The sequence below is a fragment of the Pleuronectes platessa genome, chromosome 21, assembly GCF_947347685.1.
Source record: "Pleuronectes platessa chromosome 21, fPlePla1.1, whole genome shotgun sequence".
Lineage (NCBI taxonomy): Eukaryota > Metazoa > Chordata > Actinopteri > Pleuronectiformes > Pleuronectidae > Pleuronectes > Pleuronectes platessa.
The window spans coordinates 11,620,954-11,644,673 of record NC_070646.1 but is presented as its reverse complement, the minus strand read 5'-3'; the positions used below and the strand labels follow the sequence as shown (position 1 = coordinate 11,644,673).

Here is a 23,720-nt window from a genome sequence, read left to right as displayed (position 1 = left end):
TCCTTTCCCTGGCAGATCCTCTTAAGCTCTGTCAGATTGGATGGGAAACGTCTGGGAACTGCCATCTTCAGGTCTCTCCAAACATGTACTTTTGGGTTCAAATATGAGCTTTAGCTGGGCCATTCAAGGACAGACAGAGAGATGACTGGGAGCCACTCAAACGTTTTCTTGGCTGTACGCTCCGGGTCATTATTGTGAAGAAAGGTGAAACGTCGCCCCAGTCTCAGGTCACATGCACTTCTGGAGCAGGTTCTTCTTTCAAAGAGCTCTCTGTGCTTGGCTGCATTTATTCTTCCCTTGATTCTGTGCAGTTGTGTTGCCCCGTCACAGAGAAAAGCCCACACCGTAGCATGATGTCACCAGCATGCTTCCCCATAGGGATGGTAGTATCAAGGTGATGAGCAGTGAGTCTTAGTATTTTGAGGTAACTTTCGTTTCATGAGAGCAATGACTCTTTTTCTTCTTAGACTCAGAACTAAAATCAGACTGTTTATACGTTTTAACTCAAAGTCGCGATCATACCTTCCATAAAGGCTTGGTAGCCTACAGCTATTAAATCAATGAAATCATTTTTTTTACGAATGCACTGGTAGCGGTAACTGGTTATTAAGAATAAAGGGGAAAACATGTTGGAAAAGAGCTTGAAAGGTGAAAGAGGCGAAACAAAATGCAGATATGCAGCTTTAATCCCCCATGAATGTTTTACACATTGTTCTATCTGAGAAGATTTAAGTTATTCAGATCGTTGTGACTCAATCTCTCTGCTAACCTTACAGCAATTTAAGCCGTCTCTAACTCCATGTGCCATCTCACCATATGGCTGCATCATAACCCTGATTCATGCCTTCAGCCTGCGCATGAGGGTGTGCAGCATGTGTGCGCCGCCTAATCTCACGATGATGGCAAACACACAGATGGATAGCCAGAAAGAGGGAGCAGCCATTAGTGAGAGTAAATAATGCCGTCATGGTGGCCCACACTAGATTGATGATTACTGACTGGGTATGAGGATGAGAAACAGGAGATGAATTTAATTACCTGGAGGACACACACATCTCCTCCCTTGCTCACTCACTCTCTTTTTCTCTCTCTCACACACACACACACACAACCCCCGACAAGGATATATTGCTCTCTGAGGAGAACAATAATGAGGAATGTCAGCCTCTTCTACGTTTCTTACTTTCTTTCTTTCTAAAAGTGAAATACGAAGGAAGTCTTACAACTGGTTTCAGGCAGTGTGTGTGAAAGTGAAATCTTTCCCAAAAGCTCCCTTGAAAGCTTTAAAAAAACATGATTACAAAGTGAAAGGCGTCATGTCACATCATATCTTACCTTCTCCATTGGAAGCTGTATGGACGCCTTGCAGTCGGTGAATTCAGCCTTGATGCTCGGGCCCTGGACCTCAGTCACCACATAATGCAGCCTCTGAGACTCCTTCAGCATCTTCCTGTTGCTGCCTCCAAACTTCCCCAGCACCCGATAAGCTACGTGGGAGATGCTCTCTGCAGGATTACGGAGGGTACGCCACAAAGCCTGGAGGTGAGAAAGATAAAAAAAATTGTAAGAAGAACAAAAAATAATCTACCAGATACTGGGAAAGCTAGCTGTTAAGTCACTAGTTATTACCTATTCTGGTAGAAAGGTGGCATTAGAAATACTTTTACATTTATTTGTTTGGCTTTTGACAATCAAACTATTATTTGATTTGAATATTATTATTCTGAACTAAAGAACATTCGTGGAGTCATCAGGATAAGAAACAGGAGGGATTTATTCTGGTGTAGTGAGGTGTGCAGATATTGCCATAGTGCCTCTTTACCACTAGAGGGCAGATATGCTAACATGTAATAATTTACAAAAAGCTAAAAACATCTTTAGGAAATACGCCACCAGGAGAACTTGTGCTGGGCAGAATTTCACTCCTTCTGGATTAAAATCTAGATTTCTTGAGAGGCTATGAGATCTCAGAACACAAATGCAAGTTTGTGTGGGTTTTCTGAGTAGATTTGTGATATTTAGACTTTACTTTTTAAATTAAAGACTTTTTTCTCGTAATATTAGCTCCTTTATCCTCGAAATATATATTTTTCCCTTTAAGTGGCCCTAATACTCAGTCGTCGAAAACATTGTCCTGCCAATCAGCTCAGTAAGAATTATATTGATCTGAGCACTGAATATTCAAGTTGATGTGAAGAGCCTCCCACCTGCATGAGCTCAGCCCTGACAGGCTGAATGTGGTCGTAGAGGAAGTCCGGCTGTAGGTTGTCGACGCACAGCTCCAGCGTGCGAAGGCCCTGGCTGACCAGAGTCTGGGAGCCGTTGAGGGCAGAAACCAGTGGGTCCATTAGCATGGGTAGGTAGGGCAGCAAGGAGCTCAGCCGCACTGGCACAGTCAAACACAACTCCACAAACAAGTCCTTCATGTGCTGCTTGTGAAGGCCACTCTGCAGCATGTTCAGACCTAAGGACATGCAGAGAGGAGATTAGAAAAAAGAGAAAGTGTGAATTTGTATAACTGATTTGTTTTTTAACCTTTACCAAACACAACCTTTACTTGAGAATAACTATTTGAGAGGTTTTACCTTGCAGCAGGTTAGGGAGAAGGGGTAAGAACTCCTGGTAGAGTAAGTCATGGCTGCCTCCACCAATTGAACGGAAAAGAGCCCGGAGAAGCAGGAAGTAGTTGTAGGGTTCCTTAGCTGATTGGGCGAGTTCCATGGAGCTGTTTACTATCTTGTGGAGGTGGGGCTGTGGAAATTAGGGCAGTCACACTAGATAAGGATAACCTACTATAAAGGAGAAAAAAGTACCAAAAACAAACATTGACATACCTTAAGCATCTGCTCATTCTCAGCAGCAAATAGTGAAACTGAACCAAAGACCAGCTTGAAGAGCTTGAGGTAGAGATTCGAGAGCTCGACATTCGAGCCCATCTCTGGCAGTCGCTCGAGGAGATACTCCACAAGGATGGTGGCAAACAGAGCAGACGTTGACAGGTTGGCTAGGAAAGAGTTGGCCACAATCTAGGACACAGCAGAGAAGACAAAGACTTTAAGCACATGTGATGAAGATTATCTGAAAAAAATCACATCAATCCTGATATACAAAGTTGCATTCTATTATTTATATGTGAGCGAGCATGTACCTGTAGTGCATAGTTCTTGGAGATCCTCTCCACCATGTACGGCACAGTGGTCTGAAAAATCTCCTTGAACGTGAGGGGGTTCATCATGGTGAAGACACCGGCAAAGTGCTCCAGAACCTCCTTCTCCTCCTTCATGCGTACTGTCTGACAGTTCGCCACCCTGATGTACGTCTGCTGATTATTAGCAACCTGAACCTGATCAGGAGAAGCATGAGAGTTTAGACACTGGACTGCTGAATGGCATTATAACCGTTCTATTTATCAGTGACGCCTCACTGACTAATCTCAGTTTGTTAGGGATTTCAAATATGATTTCACCTCAACAAACCAAGTTTATTGCACACACAGTCAAGATCTGAGGTCATACCTGGTAGATATCCAAGGCCTGCATGGCATATTTGACCAGCTTGATGTAGATTTGTGTTTCCTTTGGCTGAAGCTGCTTGTTAGGGATGAACTGAGCCTCTGGAGAGAGAGAAAAACCTGGACGTTAGTGCATCTGACACTTATGAATACATTTACATGCTGGAAAGCTTAATTGCCAAATGGCATGATGGTAGCTGCATGGAATCTGTCTCCTCTCACCTCCTGGGGCCTTGCACGAGCTGATGCCCCAAGTAATCGTCTTCACTCCACACACCAGGGTCTTCACCAGGCTGCGGCAGTCGGACACCTGAAACGTCTGCTTGTCTTCCTTCTCTCCAGGTCGGTCAAAGGGGGTTGTTGGCGCTGGAGGCGCTGCAGCAACGGGCGTGGGAGGAGCAGGAGGTGGAAGGGCGGGTGTTGTGGACGGAGTGGGTGTGGCTGGTACCCCAGGTAATGCCCCTGGCTCGACTACACCCATCTCTGACTGAGGCTTGCACTTCTTGAAGATGGAGACAAGCTGGTAGCGCGCAATCGTGTGAAACTTCAGCACAAACACCTGATTTGTGGGTGGAAAAGAGGTAAAAAAAAAAAGAAGAATTGTCACTGTGTATCAAATATTCTGTACATCATTGTTTTTCGTGCTGATCCCAGCTCTGCACTACCTACCTCAAGCATCCTCATCAGTATGTCCCGTCCATTGCCGTTCTCCTGCTCCGACTTTAAGCGGATGCAGTCCACCAAGTTGAGCAGTAATTTGCAGGACATGGTTTGGATGTTACTAGGAAGTGACTCATCATCAATGTTTTTGGCAAAGAGCTGCACAGCCAGGGATAAATCTGTCAGGGGCAGGTTCTGGCGAACGTGGTGCACCAGGTCTGCTAGTGTGCTGTAGGCCAAGGGTCTGGAAAGAAAAGGGGAGACGTGTCACTTTGACATTTAGAAGAGAATTATAATCACAAATCATGAATTAATGGAGTGAAAACCGGAAAGCATGTGCTCCACTGAACTGACACTTTTAAAAGAAATCACAAAAGTTGGAGACAGGATAATCGTGACAGATATTGAAAGTAGTTGCAGATGCAAAGAAGGTGAGGTAATGAATGACATCAATAGTCTTGGCAGGTTTCATCCGGCTGCCTCGTTTCATATCGAGCACTAATGTGAATTGGCAGCTTGATGAGGTGAGCTAGTTTGGCATCTGAAGAGGGTTCAAGGGAGTCGAACACAGCCTGAGCTGCGGGGGTACATGACAACTTGACAGTGCAATCTGTGCTTCAGGGTTGCAAATGCAGTCAGCTTCCCTGAGACTTTTGGCAGCACCGACAACCACCTCATCAATATGCACGGACACTTAACATGCACCTGGCCGAGTGGCAAGCAACCACGGGTGTGAACACACAAGACTCACCGAAGAGTCTCCCGGGCTGTGTAGCCAGAGCCGATCAGAATGGATTCATCAAAAAGTTTGTCCATACACGGGATAAACTCTGAAACACAAAGAGATTTTCATGGCGTGATTCAAGAAATGGGAGGAAAAATGGACTAGGTGGAGAATTACAAACATGCATTAAAAAAAGATAATCTTTTTCCTTGTGCTGTCAACCAAACATCAAATTATGATGAAATAGTTTTCCGTGACTCCACAGTGTAAAATTAGGAAAAATTTTGAATCACTGGGGGGAAAAAATCATTTTTTTTTGTGCAATATTTCATTGATTTCAGGTTTTAATTCATTCTCTCTCCTATCTGCCACTTTGTTTTCCAAATTAAGTTAGATTCTAGGGCCAGTTTGAAAGTTAATAGAAAATGTATTTCAGAAGGGTGAAATTAGGTGCGAGATGGCCAAAAAATCCAGGCTGCTAATATTTTTAGCAGGTAGAGAAAATTAAACTACGATTGGCCTTAAAGTTTCTTTAGCCTCCACTGAACGTGGAAAATAACTGTATTATGAAAAAGATATGTCTCAGTATTTATGTCACCCGGCTTTTTCATTTTCCCTTTTACACCAGTTTATATGCATGTTTAATGAGTGTGTGTTTACATACGGCTGCGGAGGTCCGTCGTGAGAATGTGCTTGGCTGCGATGAGCAGTTCCTTGCGGAGGTGAGCCGTCTCCGAGGGGCAGTTGGTCAGCAGCTGCAGCATGCCCTTTACCATCTGCTGAGAGTATTTACCCACCAGGTCCTAACGGGGGGGGACACAAACACAGCATCAGCACAATTTCATTACTCTTCATATTATATTTCATACATTTACTGTTTACTGAGACAAGCTAGTTTCTCTCCAGTAGTGCTTGGCTAAAACATTATATTGAACTTCCTGCCAATAAACTGAATCCCACAGAAAAGGGATAAGTAGAAAACAATCTATCAAAACAATTACTGCTTGATTCAAAACCCAACACGAGATGACTCAGTGAGCCTGTTCTTTGAAAGTGGATGAGACAACTCGCAGCCGTCAAACAGGTGTACCTGGTAGATGCGGATGATGTATGCTAGAAATGACAGAGTCTTGATCTGTGCGGCAATGAAGTCAGCGTACAGCTCCTTGTTGTAGAGCTTGTGCTGCCTGCAAAGGAAACAGCAGCATTTACATACAAAAGCCATTTAGCTCCATCACAGACATTAATGATGTTGTATACCTGCAGTCACTGGCAATTACACAGGCTGAGATTGTGCGCCTACATGTGGGAATAAATTCTACACGGGTGGGTTTGTACTTTATTTGCGCACAGATGTTAATGCACGTCAGAAATAAACTCTCTCTGTACCTGCCACACACTGCTGAGGTATTTTTTATCTAAATTGTCTCTGCTCCATTTACTTCCCATTCAGAATGCTTAACAAAACTCTCTTTCAACCCTGAGAGATTTCACCTCCCGCTAAGCCAATTCCTAGAATTTTAACTTCTTCAAATGGATTTAAACTCCAGCTTTGGCAGGTAACGCGCAGAGCAACAGTTTCAGTGCTACACAAGAAATGAGGAGAAGGATACAAATAAATTATCTTAAACCAGACTTGCCCAGACAACATAATAGGGTGTGAGAACATAAAGAACAGTGTAAGCTAAATGACATGTAATGTAATGTAAATACACACACACACACACATCTTACCTGGCCTGTGGAGACACCTGGAGCATGATGGTGTTCATGATGAGGGGCACAAACTCTGACACCACGTTGTGAATGTTCAGCTTGTACAGCTGAAGGGACACAGCGAAGACACAATCACAGTCAGTGAAACTCACTTTCATAAATACACACATTTTCACAGCTGAATGTTTTCCATCCCAAAACACAATATGTGCGTTTAGCGCAGAAAATATGCTGGAAATTTTATGAGTCAAATTAAATGGTAGATGAGTTAATTCAGTCAGACTCTTGGCAATAAACAGCACCTTAATGTTCACCTCCACACAGGAAGAGTATTTTACAGTAAACCTGGTAAGACAGTCATTATCACATTTTCTACCCATTTAAATAGCAAATTCTAAATTTCAGCAAAAGGCAGATCCCCGATTTTGCAGTGACTCATTTACTTATTCCCTTATCCTGTTATCGAACCGCATTATCGAAAGGTAAATGAGAGGAAATACAGTTTGTATCTTCAGAGCGGTCCAGCAGTATTTCACCAACCTGATACATCAACACCACTATGATCGGCAGCTCAGCCAGCACCTTGAGAGACAGAGATCCCCGAGGGATGATGGTGTGCTGGAAAGAAAAGGAGGAGACTGTAATCTAATGGACTAATTCAGCTGCTGGACACACAAAGTTATTGTTACAATTACACCACTGCAGCAGTAAAAACAGAGATTAACAGGTCAAGTTAAAAATGTTTGGCTACACGGTTGCTCTATTGAATAATGTCTCCAATGTTTCCAGCAAAGAAATACAAAGTGAAATACTAAGTTTTTCAGTGAGGCATAAATGATGTACAGCCTCACCTTTATAAAACCTTTAGACAAATATGACCTGGATGTATCTCGTCACTCAACCTCTGTTTTATCATCCCACCTTGAACCCTCAAATCACAGGTTCAGTCCCACATCATTCACTTTCCATATGTTTATAGATCTCTCTGTGGTCAATAATTATGGATCTACTAATGTGAAACAAGCCACAGCTGGAGAAAGAGCATAAAATACTTTCTTTATATTTTTCATTTGAGGATAACCACAGTTAGTGGTCAGTCCTTCTGATGTGCCAACACAGTGCACTACTACCACCTAGTGGATAACGGCAACAAAACTGTTGAGCATAGACAATTAAGTGGATATACAAGTGTTGGTTATCTTACTGTTCGTGTTTCGCTGTCTTCCCTCTCAGGTGCAGTCTTAACCAGCACAGAGGTGATCATCCCCACCATTTCTGGGGAGGGAACCGTGTTCTCAGCAATCACCTGTGGGTTCTCAAAGTATCTGGCCTGGAGGGAGGAGAAAGAAAACTATGGTTAGAGGCAACAGAGAAAAATCATTAAGGTAAGACGAAGACACAGACATGCTCGGAAAGAAAACCAAAGACAGAATGACAGTTGAACTATACTCATTTATTGAGTCAAATTTGGCTAATCTATAGGAATATGATGATACGATTCCTCTTACAGATCATGCAGCAATACATTAAATTCAGCCAGATTTTCAAACACAGATAGATGTGATGCTCAGGCCACATTCACATGATATGGACAAGCCAGTCCTATAATGGTCAGCAGGTGCCTGCACTTGTCCCAGTCCAGATGAATGGGACAAGCAGAGTCAACGTATGCACGACCTGAAGAATCAGTGTTGACTGACGAGAGGTGGAGTAATACTTACTACAACTTTGGGAAGGTCTTTATAAATCTGCTTCACAAAGTCCAGAAAGTGATGAATCTGAGAAGAGAGGATTATTGAAAACACGTTAATCACAAACTCTCAGACTCCAAGATGTTAAACACTCTGAGAAAATGTTCAAAAGTTCATCTCTTCAAGAATGAGGGGAGAACAACAATATTTTTGATGAATTTCTTTCTATTACAGAAAGGATCACTTGCTGGGGAATCAATCTGACAGAAATTCATCACCTAAGAATTCCTTTAGCCGAGAGCGGCCTGATCAAAATCACTTTACAAATTCTTTCACAACTCAAGAACTCACCTCCTGAGAGATTGGAGGGCGGAACTGTTTGTGCAGCTCAATAATGATGCGAAGGCATATCAGCACATTTTCCTCACTTTCAATCTGGAGAAAGCAAGGGAAAGAAAATTCGGTGAAATAACCATGGAACAGCTCCTGTTTGTGTAAAATACCTGGATACATAACTGTGTTTTCCCACAGTAAAGTGTAAATTTTAGACATTATCATCAATGTCAACATTTCAATTCAATACAGTTGTGTCACAGCAATAAATCAACCAATGTCTGCAGCAGTCAAAAGCTGTTGATGCAAAAAGCTAAATTTTGCAGCATTTAATGTGCATTTACTCTTAGAAAATAAGTCAACTTCTAGCAGAAAATTATGAAACACAGTTCGGTGTAACAGAACAAAATTGTAAATGTTATGCTGTAAGAAAACCGGACTCAAACCTCCAGGAAGCGAAACATCACAGACAGGACGTTCTTGGTATGTGGACGAAGGTGCTCATTTGTTGGGATGCGGTGGATGATTTCCAGCACCAGCTTTCGCAATTGCTGCACAAATGGAAAACATTTTTAACTTGAACAATCAATATTCACAGACACCGTAACCATTTTATATAATCTAATGATATTGTGAGGAATTTTCAATAACCAGTTTAACGAATACATTTTCAATAACTCTGACAGAAAGAGCAATAATGTTCACTTTATTTCCAAGGTTACTACATTGCTTTTAACCTTAAAGGTCTTTTGGCTGCAAAACTTTGTTTTCTCCTGAGACTTTAACTTCTTTTACCCTGAATTTTGCCCTGAATTCTTCTTAGGCACAGACCCACAGTAAAGGATGTGTGTAGGAAATAACCTAAGCCCTTGTCCTCATACCTGTGTGGGTTTTTCTTGAACCTTTTTTCTTTCAATAACCAGTTTAACGAATACATTTTCAATAACTCTGACAGAAAGAGCAATAATGTTCACTTTAATTCCAAGGTTGCTACATTGCTTTTAACCTTAAAGGTCTTTTGGCTGCAAAACTTTGTTGTCTCCTGAGACTTTAACTTCTTTTACCCTGAATTTTGCCCTGAATTCTTCTTAGGCACAGACCCACAGTAAAGGATGTGTGTAGGAAATAACCTAAGCCCTTGTCCTCATACCTGTGTGGGTTTTTCTTGAACCTTTTTTCTTTCAATAACCAGTTTAACGAATACATTTTCAATAACTCTGACAGAAAGAGCAATAATGTTCACTTTAATTCCAAGGTTGCTACATTGCTTTTAACCTTAAAGGTCTTTTGGCTGCAAAACTTTGTTGTCTCCTGAGACTTTAACTTCTTTTACCCTGAATTTTGCCCCGAATTCTTCTTAGGAACAGACCCAGAGTAAAGGATGTGTGTAGGAAATAACCTAGGCCCTTGTCTTCTTCATACCTGTGTGGGTTTTTCTTGAAGGAACTGCACCTCTCCATCCTGAAGAAATGTGAGGAAGCGAGGGATGATGTGTTCCAAGAAGGTGGAGTATTGAGGTGAAGACGTCACATTCTGAAATCGACAAACCCAGTAGATTTCATGATATGAAACAAAACAGTGCGACAAATTCTTCCGGGCTGTGAAAAAGTTTTAAACATAATTGGGTTCCATTAAAGTTTCTAAAAGTCAATCAGCGGAGAAAAGGGGAATAAAGTCTTTCCATCACACACTGAGAACATTCATCAAACTCACCTCAAAGTTCTCGCTGACCTCCTGCATCATCTTCAGCTTCGTTTCATCCGCTGGAAGTTGAAGGACAGAGGGCCACCATTAATCAAACAGGCTCATGATACAGTTTGACTTTTCTCGACAGTTTCTATGTGCTCAGCAGGGGCTCTCAGATCTTATCAGTTTGACTTACAGTATCCAGCTTGATCAAGAGGTACGTCAAGAAACAGACACACACACGCAAGCACACACGCATTCATTCGTCAAGCACTCCGTCACGCACACGTACCTCTGACTGGACTAAAGGGTATCGTTCTCATCACAGTGCCCCTGCTAAACACAGCTGTCTTTCCTGACATCACGCTGACACTAAGCATAAAATGGCCACGTGTGTAATAAATAACATGCATATGGAATATATTATGTAAATTAGTATTAACTGTAACTAATACGAGACCCTATTATTTATGTAAATCTTTCTTTCATGTCAAAACATTTCTCTTAAAAATTGCCTGGGTATTTGAAATTCTGATGAAAAGTTATATATAACTATCATCTGTATGTATTTATACTGCATCTGATCATCTGCTCATGTTATAAAGAAGGACACCAGACCAAAAGTTACCACGTGAATAAAGGTGACGTGGAAGGAAACGGTGAAATGTAAAACCTCAAGATTTGACTAGTGCAGATAAGATCATCAGAATTCTTTTAATTGCCAAGTATATTTGCACATACAGGAAATTGCCTTTGTGTGGTTTGTGCATTGGACATAAAAACAACATTTGTGGCTGCAAGATTACATCACCAGACCCATGAGAATATTTGTCAAACTACTGACTTACACATACACTTCAATCCCGGTTTCTTGTCTGAAAACTACAGGGGACCGGGCCGTCTCTGTGGCTGCCCCTAAGGTCTGGAATAGTCTCCCGACCCAGATTGTTTTTTTTTTCCAATTAGTCGATCATTTCAAGTCTTATTTAACCTTTTCTTTGAATTCAGACTACTTCAATGTATTTGACTTTAATTGACAGTAATAAATAACTCAGGTATTGGATACAATAAATGTAACCAACTTCTAAATTTCCTTTTCCGGCACTGCACAGTTTGGGGCCACCTTGTGCCGGCAGACACCTGACATAACTCGACATCGCTGCAGTCACTGTCGGGGAGAACATCGAGGACACCGTGTACTCACGTGTGTTGGCGTCTGTGAGCGCAGCCACGAACTGCAGGTACTTCTTCATGAGGGTGGTCTGGTCCACCACGGTGGGGCTGGGAGCGGGCACGAAGGCCATGGTGGCAGCGGGGCAGCCCGGGCAGCCGAGGGGACAGGGGAGGGGGCAGACAGCGGTCTGCGCAGCTCTCAGTGGGAGCTCATGAACCCTGCAGCAACCAGAAGACACTTAGAAACACTCGTAGTGAAAGCGACGCTTGTTTTTTTTATACAGAAATGTCTTTGGCGAGGGCATTATCTCAACATTCAGGGACAACTCAGCCTGATGACAGGAACATTACAGTGTCTCAAAAACAAGGCACCAACACATCCACAAACAACACGCCTCTTCGGCTTCAGCTAGCACAGTTTAAACAGCATGAATGAATTAAAAACTCAGTTTCAGCGTCAACACGATGGTTTCTGTTAACAAGAGACACTGGATGCTTACTCGTTCGCACAATAAACCGCAAATAGTCACAAATAATCTCTTGTGGCTGCACACAAATTATGTTAATTTACAAAACACGTTAGCAACGGTTAGCTAACGAGCTAGCTTCCCCCCAAAGAAAGAAAGCGCTCGCGGATCCCATGACGTTAAACTATGTTAAAAATTAATAAAAACAGGCCACAGAGAGAAGCACGATGCTGTGAATAAACGTCCAAAGCTGCTCGTATATACGTGGCTGGGAGAAACATCCAGTATTGTGCTAAAGTTTTAAATAAAAAGCGAAGCATTAGCACTTACCGAGCTCCACAGACCGGAAGCTGTCGCTCTGTATCCGCCGGGTTCGCGCTACTGCTGCTGAGAGTGATATCCCTCCGCGACTAGTTGATCGTGCTTTCCCTATTAACATGTTAAACAGTTTAATATATTTAACATATATGGATACTTGTATGTAAATGAGAAAATTTAGGTTAAACTGCGAGAGAACAGCTTATGGTGTTCAAAAGATTTTATTCTAGTCCGTGCGGAAGGACACACTGTGAAAATCCGTCGGTATTAGACCATCGTTTTCGATGGTCTTCTCGCTCCGGTATAGAAAATGTGCGGAGGACTGCGCATGCTCAATGGCGGCAGCTCCCTCTGTTACCATCGATGTGTTATAAGATATAATTTATATCCATGAGTGTCCTGGTTTGATTCCAGTGATGATAGAGTAGATTGAACATGTCGACACATATTGGAATAATGTGGTGATTTATATTTTCATATTAATATTATATATTAAAATGTTAAAACAGGGGTTTTACTAGGTAGTGTAAATGTTATAAGCCTGACTTGAAGTTGTATTATTATGATTGTAGAGTAAGTCACTGTTTATAAATTGTGCTCTTTTATAAGTTATAGCCCATCAGGTTAATGGGTCATTAATTCCCGCAGTTCCAGAATTAATAGAGTCATAAATGTTGGGTCATACTTTCTAATAACTCATCGGGGTCTGCAGTTCTAAATGTCTGCAAGTAATTAATAGACACTCCATCAAGTTTCAGTGGTAAATGTTTCAAAGTTAGAAAAGTATTTTGTGACCATATTCCCTGGGGGTACAGCTTCAGAAGGGCAGAGGTCAACTGGTTCAGAGGAGGTTTTGTTTCTTATGAATTAAAGGTCTTAAATGTTATGCTGGAAGAAAACCAGCAGCAGCCAGAGGAAAATATTCATGACGCGCACGAAAGATCTCCATGAAAACCGAACTGTGGCCATGAGACACAACAACGGATTGTATCAAAGTACATTTACTAACTTCCTATACTTAAGTACATTATTCATTTAATCTGTACTTTTACTTTCCTCCATATATCAGCAACTACCTGTATTTTCTTCTCGTTCACTCTGCATTGTTTCACATGTTCACATTGTTTTTGTACATTTTTAAATGTAATAAATATTGAGAGGGGAATTTCTAAACTGATTCCACCAGAGCAAGCAGGTAACATCAGACTCCTGCAGCAGCAGAGATGCTACCGCTGAGACCATAGTGGTAGACTGTTGCATTAGGGAACAGGCTACAGCAGCAAGTACTGATATTCTCCGCATCCACCACAGTTCATTCATTTAGTCCCTGTTCTCTTTAAGATCCAGTTATTGTGGTTTGTATTGACCAGGAGATGGCAGCACACTGAAGTGGGAGAGCAAACTGTACAATTTCTCAGTAAAACAAGCGTGATGCCTATAACCCTCAATGAATTAAACAGAAGGAACTGTGTCTCACATCCCTTTGAATAAAACGTTTGCATAAAGCATCAGAGTCATATCACATCATTTTATAATCAGATGCCTGGTGTTGGCTTAACGAGAACAAAACATCCTGATCTTCAGGTTGAGATATTTCTTTCTTTTGTTAAGGTGCCAGAAAACTGTTAAAACTGTTTCACTGATCTTGAATGGAGATGGTTTCTATTCTCTTCTGTATTGTCTCAAATCCCAGTATATTACTCTCTGTGATCCTTTTAAATTGCACAAATTCTCATCACCAAATTCACACCAAACCGACGTGAATACAAGATGAGATTTTCTTTTCTTTCTTTTTTCACATAATGCTTGTTTTAATAGCTTTGGGAATAATGCAGTCTGGTTGAAAGATGGTTATTATTTATCTCGTCTAATCTATCAAACCTGTCTCCTGCCCATATGCTTTGCTAATGAGTTTTAATTCATAACTCTCCGCTCCGCACCCCCCTCCGCCCAAAGAAGCGAGCCCACTGGCAAAAGGCTGCAGAATGCCATTTTCTTTTCAGTGAATGCCACGTATAATGTCGCAGATAATTTGACATATAATGTGACATTCTCATTCTCTTTTGCGCGCCCTGTCCCCTAAGTAATAATGATCTGCTAAAAGGTGTTTGTCTCCGGCTTATTGCACTGTCCTCTTCGCTTCATTTGTGTGTTTTTTTCTTCCTCTTCTTCCTGACAGGGGCTTTATCCTGAGAAGGGAGAGTGGATGATGCTCTGGGTCTGCAGCTTTTCCTAAAACCACTCATCTGTCCATTAGAAATGTGGGTAGTTGGTGTTTTTTCAGTGCACTGCTGATGCCCTTTGATGAAGCCGGATAACCCCGGTGTTGTTTCTCATATAGAAGGATGTGCACTTTCCTTGAGTCTGCGTCTGAATCATCAACAATGAGCCCTGAAAAATCTATTCCTGCATCTAAAGCTCCCGTCCACATTCACTATCTTTTTTCTTCTTTTGTTTAACCAGTGTGCACTCCCAAATGAGAGGACGCGTCCTCTGTGAACCGAACGTTTGTGTAATGATATCAGATTTGTCCTCCAGCTTTTGTGGTTATTATTCAAGATTTGAATCTCATGATGACAGTGTTGCATCTGGATGACTATTTCATTTCTAGGAGCTGTAATATATATATTATTTTTTTGTTATGAGCTTTTGTCTTTGTCACCTGGTTACCAGAGAGTAGGTGTGATGTCAGAGTAAAATATTCTGCATTAACCCGAGGGAGGGAGAGTCTATTGAAGCCCGTGTACAACCAACTGAAGATGTTCATCATCACTCACATTGCTCATCTTCATCTCTGTCCTAAAAAGTATGCATTTGATTGGCCTAATGGTCTGTATTTATAGCACTATAGTTTTGACCACTTAGTCTTTGCCATTCATCTATTCACACAAACATTCACACAATGCATCTATATGCAAACCTTTCACATATGACTCACTGCTTGGGTTCAGCGTCTTACTCAAGGCGACTTCAGCATGCACAATGGGAGACTGGGATCGAAACGCCAACCTAAGCAACCTCTGCTTAGTGGAACGACCCGCTCTACCACCTGAGCCAGGGCATGCAAACCGGCTGTGACACAGTAGTTGTGCAAAAATGATATACAGCAAATCTGTATAAAATGCCTTGAATCCATGGATTGTCGATGAAATGAGCCACAGTTTTACAAGTTTTATATTATTCAGTTTGAATTTCCTCTGAAATATTCAGAAGCTTTTTACACCATTTCCTTTTAATATGATACTTTTGGAAATGTTGGCGTTTATAGGACAGTGAGGAGGCAGGCAGGGAAACATTGGGAGAGAGGAGCATGTGTGTGACATGTGAGAGGCAACGTCTCAGATGTGATCCACTTCAGTTACTTGTTACTAGTTTATTTCGATCCCCCAGATTGAACAATATAAGCAATGTACAAACATTTCATAAATGGTTTATTTTAAAAGTAGTTATAAGAACATATGACAAATATGAGGACACAAATGTTGTTACTAAATACCTAGTTTCCATAAGGAATTATAAGTTTGCCTTTAAACACATGTTTTTTATAGTTATACCAGTATTTTACTATGTGCTGGGAGCCTGCATAAAATAATAATAATAATAAGCGTGGAATCATATATATATATATATATATATATATATATATATATACGAATAGGGAGACCTAAAATAAAGACATATTACAAGTTTATATAAAGACAACATTACATTACATTGTAATGTTGAAATCCCATTATCAACGATGAAACCAGTGGTGGCCAAAGTTTTTGTCTTGTGGTCCAAACTGTGTCTAAGTTGGGTTTTCACATGATTACACAAGAGCTCCTCAAAGATAAAAAAAAACAAAAAAACTTTGAGGACAAGGGGCTATGAAATAATTTCACAAAAAAAAAATGCTAGTGAGAGAGAAGATATTCAATTTGCAGATTTGTGTAGCAGAACTTTGTATTATCTTCTTTCTATCACGCATGTCCCTGAAGCTGGTCTGACAACCATCAGATGGAAACAACTGGACTACATTTTCTAAATGAATAAAACTAGAGCCATACTTGGACCATGAACTACACAGTAAAGTGCCATTATACAATGATGCATCAGTTTTATATCTAACGATATTGTTTTTGTATTAGAACATTTTAAAACTGGTTCCACCACTGAAAAACTATGAATGATTTTCCTATCTTATATAAATGGGCTTTTGTTAATAGTGTGTTCGTTTCAATAAGAGCAGAATAGTGACACTGATGGGTGGATAACCAAAGCTCCTGTAATTTATAGTAAGTGTAAAGGACCTGGAAAAAGTCTTTCCATTTAAAATGATACAGACCTACCCAATATGACGGAGTTATTGACACTAGTTAGTTTGAAACTGCCTGGGAGATTTGCAGCCATTTAAAAGCAACAACCTCACCAAATCCCAGTGTATTTCTAATGACTTGTCCCTATTTGGTTTATTCAGAGCAAATGCAGATCACCACAAGTGACTTCCTTTAGAAGACGAGAATTGAACAGTTAAACAGTTTCTGCCTCGTCATCCTCGAGTGTCATTAAAGCAAGAAACCCCCTGTGTGGTTGGGAGCAGGGTTGGACGCCATGTTCAAAGCACAGTGGTATTTCCTGCAGCCTGCACCCCACGCGTTATTGACCTTTCACGAGCACACAGGTGGCAGCTGCTAATTGTTTACCACCACATCCTGTTTCTCCAGCGCTTGGTTTATTGAACAGATTCACCTGCATTCTGAATAATTTGTCGTGTTGTTGATGGCTGTGATGAACTGGCATCTGTATCGCAAATTTATTATCAAGAACGATATGTCTTTTCTGGATTTTATTACAATAACAATCATACTAATACCTTTATTTATAAAACCCTTTTCAAAAGGGCTTCACAAATAAATTAGAGCACAAGTAAAAACACATAAATCGAATTATAACTCAGTCAGATATTGAATAAAAATATAAAAACACTAAAATGGTGACAGAAACTTGAGTATGACCAACTATTACAATAACAAAAACTAGAACAAGGTCAAATCAGGGAATGTGATGGATAAATGTATGATTTAAGTTTTGATTAAAAAAAATATTATATAAACTCACTGGCCTTATCAGCTGTTCTGTATTTATCAAGTAATGATCCACAGACTGTACAATCCAACACTTCCACATTTATCACACTTGTCTATTGGCAATTGGGAGTGAAAAACAAACATCAGAACAAACTGAAATAAAAATTACATGAAATGCTCCTGGGATGCTGCAAAACTAATCACAGCTTTCCAGTCCCTTTGGCACCCCCCTTATCAGCCTAATTGTTGTGACACAATTAACTCACCATACTTTCCATTGCTAAATTAACTTTCCAAACAAACCAGTGAACAAAGGTCTGACCTCGCAGCTCCGTGACGTCAGCCTTCTACAACCAATCCAGGAGCTTTCGCAGGCACCTTTTTTTGTAATCCTCTTTCCTGAGGAGGAGCTGTCCGACCAGCACCACACTGCGCGCTCCGCCTGTGCCAGGAATAGTCCAGGCACACACAAGTCACATTAACCGGGCTTACACCCACACAATCGGCCTTTATCGGATTTTCTGCTCAGAACTTTCTTGATTTCGACGATCAGACATGGCGCTACTTTTTAGATATAGTTACACGTGATGCGTGTTTTCTTTTTCTGGGGCATTTTCCACGCAGGGGAACAGTTTTACGCACCAAACTCCAGAGTGGCGTTTGTGTTTTCAAGGATTTAGTGTTTGGTTTCCCACTTTTCTTCCTGACTGTCCACCGGTATGTTTTCAATTTTCTTCGGATTGTTATGCTTTTGTGTACCGGGCTCGGGTCAACAACCGAGCATCCAGGCGGACGATGGGAAGCGGTACATTTGCCGGGCAGTGCCCCTCAGCGGCGATGCCAGTTGCCCCGTGACGTTATTACCGGAGCTTACCGTCGGGAGTCAAGAAGAGGAGCTCAGAAACACCGTCATGCAGCTGCGAGAGACGATTCTACTGCAGAAAGAAACGATTTCCAAACAGGTTGGCACAATCAACGAGTTGACCACCAAGTTGTCCCTCTGCGCATCAACCACCGACGACAGGAAGTACGACAAGGGGGGCTCCTGGGGCAAAGAAAAGCAAAACACGATGGGGGATGTACCCAGAGACCCCAGTGGGTCTATTAACGGTCTTGGGAAAACAATGCAAGGGCTCAAGGATCGGTTGGAGAACCTGGAGGTAAGGTACTACCAATATGGCCCAAAGCGTTACGCCACCTGGGCCAAGTGCGTAAAAGCGCAGTTTGATGCGCGGAACGGATTTGCAGGATTAGGACACATAGTAGATTTAGAGCACATATGGTAGTGATCAAACTCAGGTATCCGTGGGAAAGAGATTAATTGCCTAATTGAGCAGCCTCCAACTTCCTCTTACTCAGGACCAATTATAAAAACTGTGGGTTTATTATGCTTTAAAAATAAAGCTTGCACAATATCTTCATCCCAGTTTTTAAATGAGTGCCCCAAGATATGATGATTATCCATCACTCATATTTTCAATTTCTGATGCCAATTTGCACTTCTCCTGAAATATTATTACATTTAACGTAACAGGAACAGACAGGGATTTACATGGATGATTTAATATTAGTCCTGAAAAAATTTACTAGAACCTTCGACAAACAATACAGAGAACGTCCACTGATGGAAAAACCCTAAAATCATTTACGCAGGTTTGCCAGCCTCTCACACAGAAGCACAGCTTGTCTAAAATGTTGTTATGAAGCATCACTTTCACTTCTCAGCAGGCTCATTGCAACCGAATTATCTCCATGTCCATCCCTCTCCTTGTACTGTAGCAACAGCAGAGTCGGGCAAACATATCCGGTGCCGCCTTCCCCACTGAGCTGCGCGACCTGCTGCAGCGTCGCCTCCAAGACTTGGAGAAGCAGCTCCTGAGGAAAGTCAGCAACCTTGAGGAGGAGAAGAGCATGTTGTCCAACGCCACGGCCGCCTACAGGCTGAAGACCGAGAGCACTCTGAACGCCCTGGTGGAGCGGATCAGTGAGCTGGAGAAAGGTATGGGACATCACTACAGGGCTGTGCACCCGGTGACAACTTCAGATTTACATCACAGAACTGTGTTCGCCAAAAGTCTGAGGTCTCTCGGTCTCAGACTTTAGCTTTACTGAAGATTAGGGAGGTCACTGTGCATTGGATAAAGGTAGATTGATGGGCGACAGTGGTGGATCTGGGATTTTTCTAAATCAGGGGCCAAAATGGGCCACAACTTACACAGTGGGGCCAATTATATGTCCAACATCCATGCTGATTCAGTAAGGTGCGCATTTAAGTCATTCCTTGTTTAGTGTAAGCTCTGTAGCTTTGAGCAAAGCCACACATCATTCAATTTATGTATTTTTTAATTGTTAGCACAAAAAAGCTTATAAAATACAGAACAAATTGACATATTTGTTGTTAATATTGTCAGTAAGTAACTAGTTTATATATATAGTATATTAAAACGCTAATGACGGGATTTAGGGGGCTAATCAGATTGGAGATAGGACCAGTGCCTCCCTGTTACCGACCCTGGATCCAGGGAATGATGCATGATGACATCAAAGCATCCAACCAATTTTTCTTATAATACACTAATGGAGAGGAGGCAGAGGAAGGCACTCAAGAGGTAAAAAGAAGTGGAGCGAGTCTGATGAATCAGGGATGGTGAAATAAAAGTGAAAGACGAGCACATTTGTTGAATTTTCTTTGTGCGGCGGTTTTAAACCACGACTGCGTATATGTATTGTAAAGGGAGATGCTGCTTTTGTATCCAAGCTTTCACTCCCAGGCAGAGAGACGAACAGCTTTCAGAAAAGACATGAAACACCTCTCATCTCTTTTTTCTCTCTCTCTCTCTCTCTCTCTGTCTCAATTCAGGGGGAGGAGATTTCTTGTCCCCCGAGCAGTTTAAGGTGTCCCTCCCCCAGCGGACCAACTACCTGTACGGCCGCATCACCAAGAGCCTGCCAGAGATGTACGCCTTCACACTCTGCATGTGGATCAAGTCCAGCGCCCTGCCCGGCATAGGGACACCCTTCTCGTACGGGGTGCCTGGCCAAGCGAATGAGATTGTGCTGATCGAGTGGGGCAATAACCCGATAGAGCTCCTCATCAACGACAAGGCAAGAAGTCTCTTTTTTTCCTCAATTCTCTTGAACTGTGTGGAATTTGAGTACTAAGTGCAGTGCATTGTGACGATAGGTTGCCCAACTGCCTTTGGAGGTGCGCGACGGAAGGTGGCACCACATCTGCATCTGCTGGACAACACGAGACGGCCAGTGGGAGGCTTACCAGAATGGAGAGAAGCTGGGAAACGGTGACAACCTGGCAGCCTGGCACCCGATCAAACCAGGGGGAGTCATCATCCTGGGGCAGGAGCAGGTACACACCCCTAAATGTCAGAGAATATCAGTGATCAGGTCTGTCTGTATTCGACGCGTCCCTGTGTCTTCACATTTAGTGAAGTCACGAATGACATTTCTTCTTTAGAAAGTGACTTTTCTCTTCTTTTTTAAACAAAATATATAAATTCTCATGTCAAGTAGTTCTGCCAGCAACCGGTGTTACTTATGATGCATCTCTGCAATCTGCAGATGGAAACAAGAGCCGAAGAGCAGGTAATAAGGTGGCGGCAGGTTATCTTGACAAAACAAATGAGACAAGAATAAACCTGTCACTGCAGAGAAACCTGCTGTGGTCTCCCTCTGGACCAATCAGTGCGTTATTAAAAAATGTGAGAATGGAGGAGAGAGATGCAGCCTTCTGTGGAGATGATGTTTTTAACCCCACTAAAGCTACGTCCAAAGTTTTTTCCAGAGCTATCAGCAGGTTGATGCTCTTATTCCCTGTTTTACTTTGATTTAATTAATCACATTCCCATCAGGCTCAATGAATGCGCCCGATAAACAAGACCATGTTAGCATTGTCGTTGGGAGCATGTTTATATTACACCTGGGCCACCCTGGTTAGCACATTGAAGACCCGCAGATAGATAGATAGATAGATAGATAGATAGATAGATAGATAGATAGATAGATAGATAGATAGATAGATAGATAGATAGATAGATAGAAAGAAAGATAGATAGATAGGTAGGTAGGTAGGTAGAGAGAGAGAGATAGATAGAGAGAGTGGATATATAGATAGATAGATAGATAGATAGATAGATAGATAGATATATAGATAGATAGATAGATAGATAGATAGATAGATAGATAGATAGATAGATAGATAGATAGATAGATAGATAGATAGATAGATAGGTAGGTAGGTAGGTAGATAGACAGATAGAGAGATAGATAGAGAGATAGAGAGATAGATAGATGTGTAGACGAGAGGCAACAACAGACATAAAAAAACCTTAACGACGCCTTCAACTCAAAAAGATAATTACCTTGCATAACGCTGTTGTTGTTGATGATGAGGCTTTAAAATGCACCTCCTGCCTTTTTGTGGCCCTCACAGGACGTGGTGGGCGGACGCTTTGACGCCGGACAGGCCTTCGTGGGCGAGCTGAGTCAGGTGAACATTTGGGACCGCGTGCTCAAGCCCGTCGAGATCCAGTCGATGGCCAACTGCAGCTCCTACATCCCGGGGAACGTGGTCTCCTGGCTGGCGAGCAACGTGGAGGTGTTTGGGAGGGGGGCATTCAAAAGGCCCCTGGAGGTGTGTCAGGACCGGCTGCCCAACGCTTGAAAACCGCTTCTCCTTTGATTAACTGGCTGTTTCCATCCACTCAGCAATTTTAATTAATGTTTAATCTCTTACTGTGAGGAGGTTTTAACGGACTTAATGTTATACATGGATGTGGAACAGTGTTGTTTGATCGGCTTTGCACAGAGATACTGTATATTCGGGTTACGTGTTAGGATTTCTGAAAAGAGGAAATGCGTGTACACACACGTCAGTTTTAGACTTTTTGTTATCTCCACGCCCGTGTGGATCCGTGTCAATGTGGGAACAAACCAAAGTGCAAATTGTTACGTGATCAAGGTTCTTTAAAAAACGTCAGTACACCCACGCCCGTAGCAGAAAGGTCCCCTCAGGTATTAACACCAACCCCCCTCCCTCCAGCCACCTCCCAAAGCTTTGAAGCCATGAAAATCCAAGCCAGACGCACGCAGGCCCTGTCACTACTACAAGTACGCTGAGGTCCAGGCTATAGCTGAGGGTTTGGCATTGGCCTGCGAGCTGGCGTTTGCGTGCGATGTGTGGGAGGAAAGCTTAACAGGTCTTGCTAATGTTATGTCTCTGTCTTAACTAGGGAATGGGCTTAAAGCCAACATCCATCAAGCCTCTGATCCTGACGTGTCCACTATATTATAGGGGGAAAGTAAGTGGACGAATACTGTTTTGCACTTTATCATTTGGAGCATGTGTGCAATAGACTCAGTAAGAGAAAAACTCGTACTGATTTAGTTTGCCGGCTCATTAGAGAAAACCTCAGCTCATCGGAAAGCTTTATTCTTTGCATGTGGAACTGATGCAAGTGATATTAGCGAGTCGGTCACTGTGCTTTTTTTCCCTCTCCTGCCTTTTCCATTTGGACAAAAACAAGATATAAAGATATATTCATAGTGTCAATCTTGTGACATGTTCCTATGTGTGATCTGCAGTGTTGCAGTGGGTATTGTGACCAAGCATTCAACAAAAGATTGAAACATATGTTAATTATTGCATGTGTCGTGTGATCTTTCATTATCTAGTGTCTCTGCTCGGGAAGATTGTAGTTTAAAAAAAAATGCTATATCTGTTTTAAGCGAGTGTACATGTATGAGGCGATGTCAATCTTGTTCTGTGGCCTTCGAATGAAGACTTAAGTGCCATTTAATGTTTTATAAATGCTGAGAATGTTTCGCTTTGCCTGTAAATGAAAATGTGGAAAATAAAGAAAATGGCCGACGGCCATTAAACTGTATGTTTCCTGCTGATTGGAATATTTCCCGGGATCCGTTTCAGGTATTTAAGAGTGAAATGAATCCGGGTCACGCGAGATCAGCCAGTTGCTCTGCTGCAGACTTTGTTAAAGCACACGGCCGATCTGCTAAAGCCTGAAACATGCTTCTGCGACTGCGTCTGCGTCTTTTCACGCCGCTGTGGCGCAAGACTCGTTTTCATTCATGCTTCCCCAACCGTTGCGCGTCTTACAAAGCAATTCCGCGCCAGAACACTAGGCGGAGTAATGCTTTTTGTCGAAGGCGACCTGAGAGACGCCTTATTTGTGGGTGTGGCAATCGTTGTTGACTGTTTATTTACCTTCTACCAGTCGTGTTCTCCATTACAAACACACGGTGAACCATGGCAGAGAGTGTATTCACGATTCCAACCGAACAACAATTGATTGAGATGGAGCTGCTGGACATTGAAGAGCAACTTCTTATAATTAGACT

At 42.0% G+C, this 23,720-nt stretch overlaps 2 protein-coding genes across 3 annotated transcripts in view; one reads left to right on the top strand and one right to left on the bottom strand.

Moving 5' to 3' along the window:
* The window catches only part of trrap (transformation/transcription domain-associated protein), a 79,262-nt gene extending 67,633 nt beyond the window's left edge, over positions 1-11,629 (bottom strand). For both annotated transcript variants that reach the window (XM_053413986.1, XM_053413987.1), the window contains exons 1-20: positions 11,526-11,629; positions 10,349-10,398; positions 10,058-10,168; positions 9,082-9,186; positions 8,654-8,737; positions 8,333-8,389; positions 7,816-7,941; positions 7,152-7,229; positions 6,630-6,718; positions 5,986-6,082; positions 5,560-5,698; positions 4,923-5,001; positions 4,181-4,415; positions 3,734-4,070; positions 3,516-3,613; positions 3,149-3,343; positions 2,835-3,026; positions 2,586-2,751; positions 2,208-2,464; positions 1,336-1,536 (exon numbers count right to left, since the gene is read on the bottom strand). In XM_053413986.1, the coding sequence (XP_053269961.1) occupies positions 1,336-1,536; positions 2,208-2,464; positions 2,586-2,751; positions 2,835-3,026; positions 3,149-3,343; positions 3,516-3,613; positions 3,734-4,070; positions 4,181-4,415; positions 4,923-5,001; positions 5,560-5,698; positions 5,986-6,082; positions 6,630-6,718; positions 7,152-7,229; positions 7,816-7,941; positions 8,333-8,389; positions 8,654-8,737; positions 9,082-9,186; positions 10,058-10,168; positions 10,349-10,398; positions 11,526-11,625 (2,796 nt within the window). In that variant the 5' untranslated portion in view covers positions 11,626-11,629. The remainder of the gene's footprint in view (positions 1-1,335; positions 1,537-2,207; positions 2,465-2,585; positions 2,752-2,834; positions 3,027-3,148; positions 3,344-3,515; positions 3,614-3,733; positions 4,071-4,180; positions 4,416-4,922; positions 5,002-5,559; positions 5,699-5,985; positions 6,083-6,629; positions 6,719-7,151; positions 7,230-7,815; positions 7,942-8,332; positions 8,390-8,653; positions 8,738-9,081; positions 9,187-10,057; positions 10,169-10,348; positions 10,399-11,525) is intronic.
* A 6,438-nt stretch (positions 11,630-18,067) lies between these two features.
* nptx2b (neuronal pentraxin IIb) lies at positions 18,068-22,026 on the top strand. The gene is made up of 5 exons (XM_053414077.1): positions 18,068-18,508; positions 19,128-19,347; positions 20,209-20,453; positions 20,533-20,712; positions 21,796-22,026. The coding sequence occupies exons 1-5, from the start codon at positions 18,068-18,070 to the stop codon at positions 22,024-22,026; spliced, it is 1,317 nt and encodes a 438-aa protein (XP_053270052.1).
* The last annotated feature ends 1,694 nt before the right edge of the window (positions 22,027-23,720 follow it).

What these genes read in the sequence shown, in the direction of transcription:
- nptx2b (XM_053414077.1), top strand. Translation starts at nt 18,068, where the DNA reads ATGTTTTCAATTTTCTTCGGATTGTTATGCTTTTGTGTACCGGGCTCG. An exon ending in GATCAGTGAGCTGGAGAAAG is followed by an intron (nt 19,348 to 20,208) that starts GTATGGGACATC and finishes GTCTCAATTCAG; the next exon opens with GGGGAGGAGATTTCTTGTCC. An exon ending in TCATCCTGGGGCAGGAGCAG is followed by an intron (nt 20,713 to 21,795) that starts GTACACACCCCT and finishes TGGCCCTCACAG; the next exon opens with GACGTGGTGGGCGGACGCTT.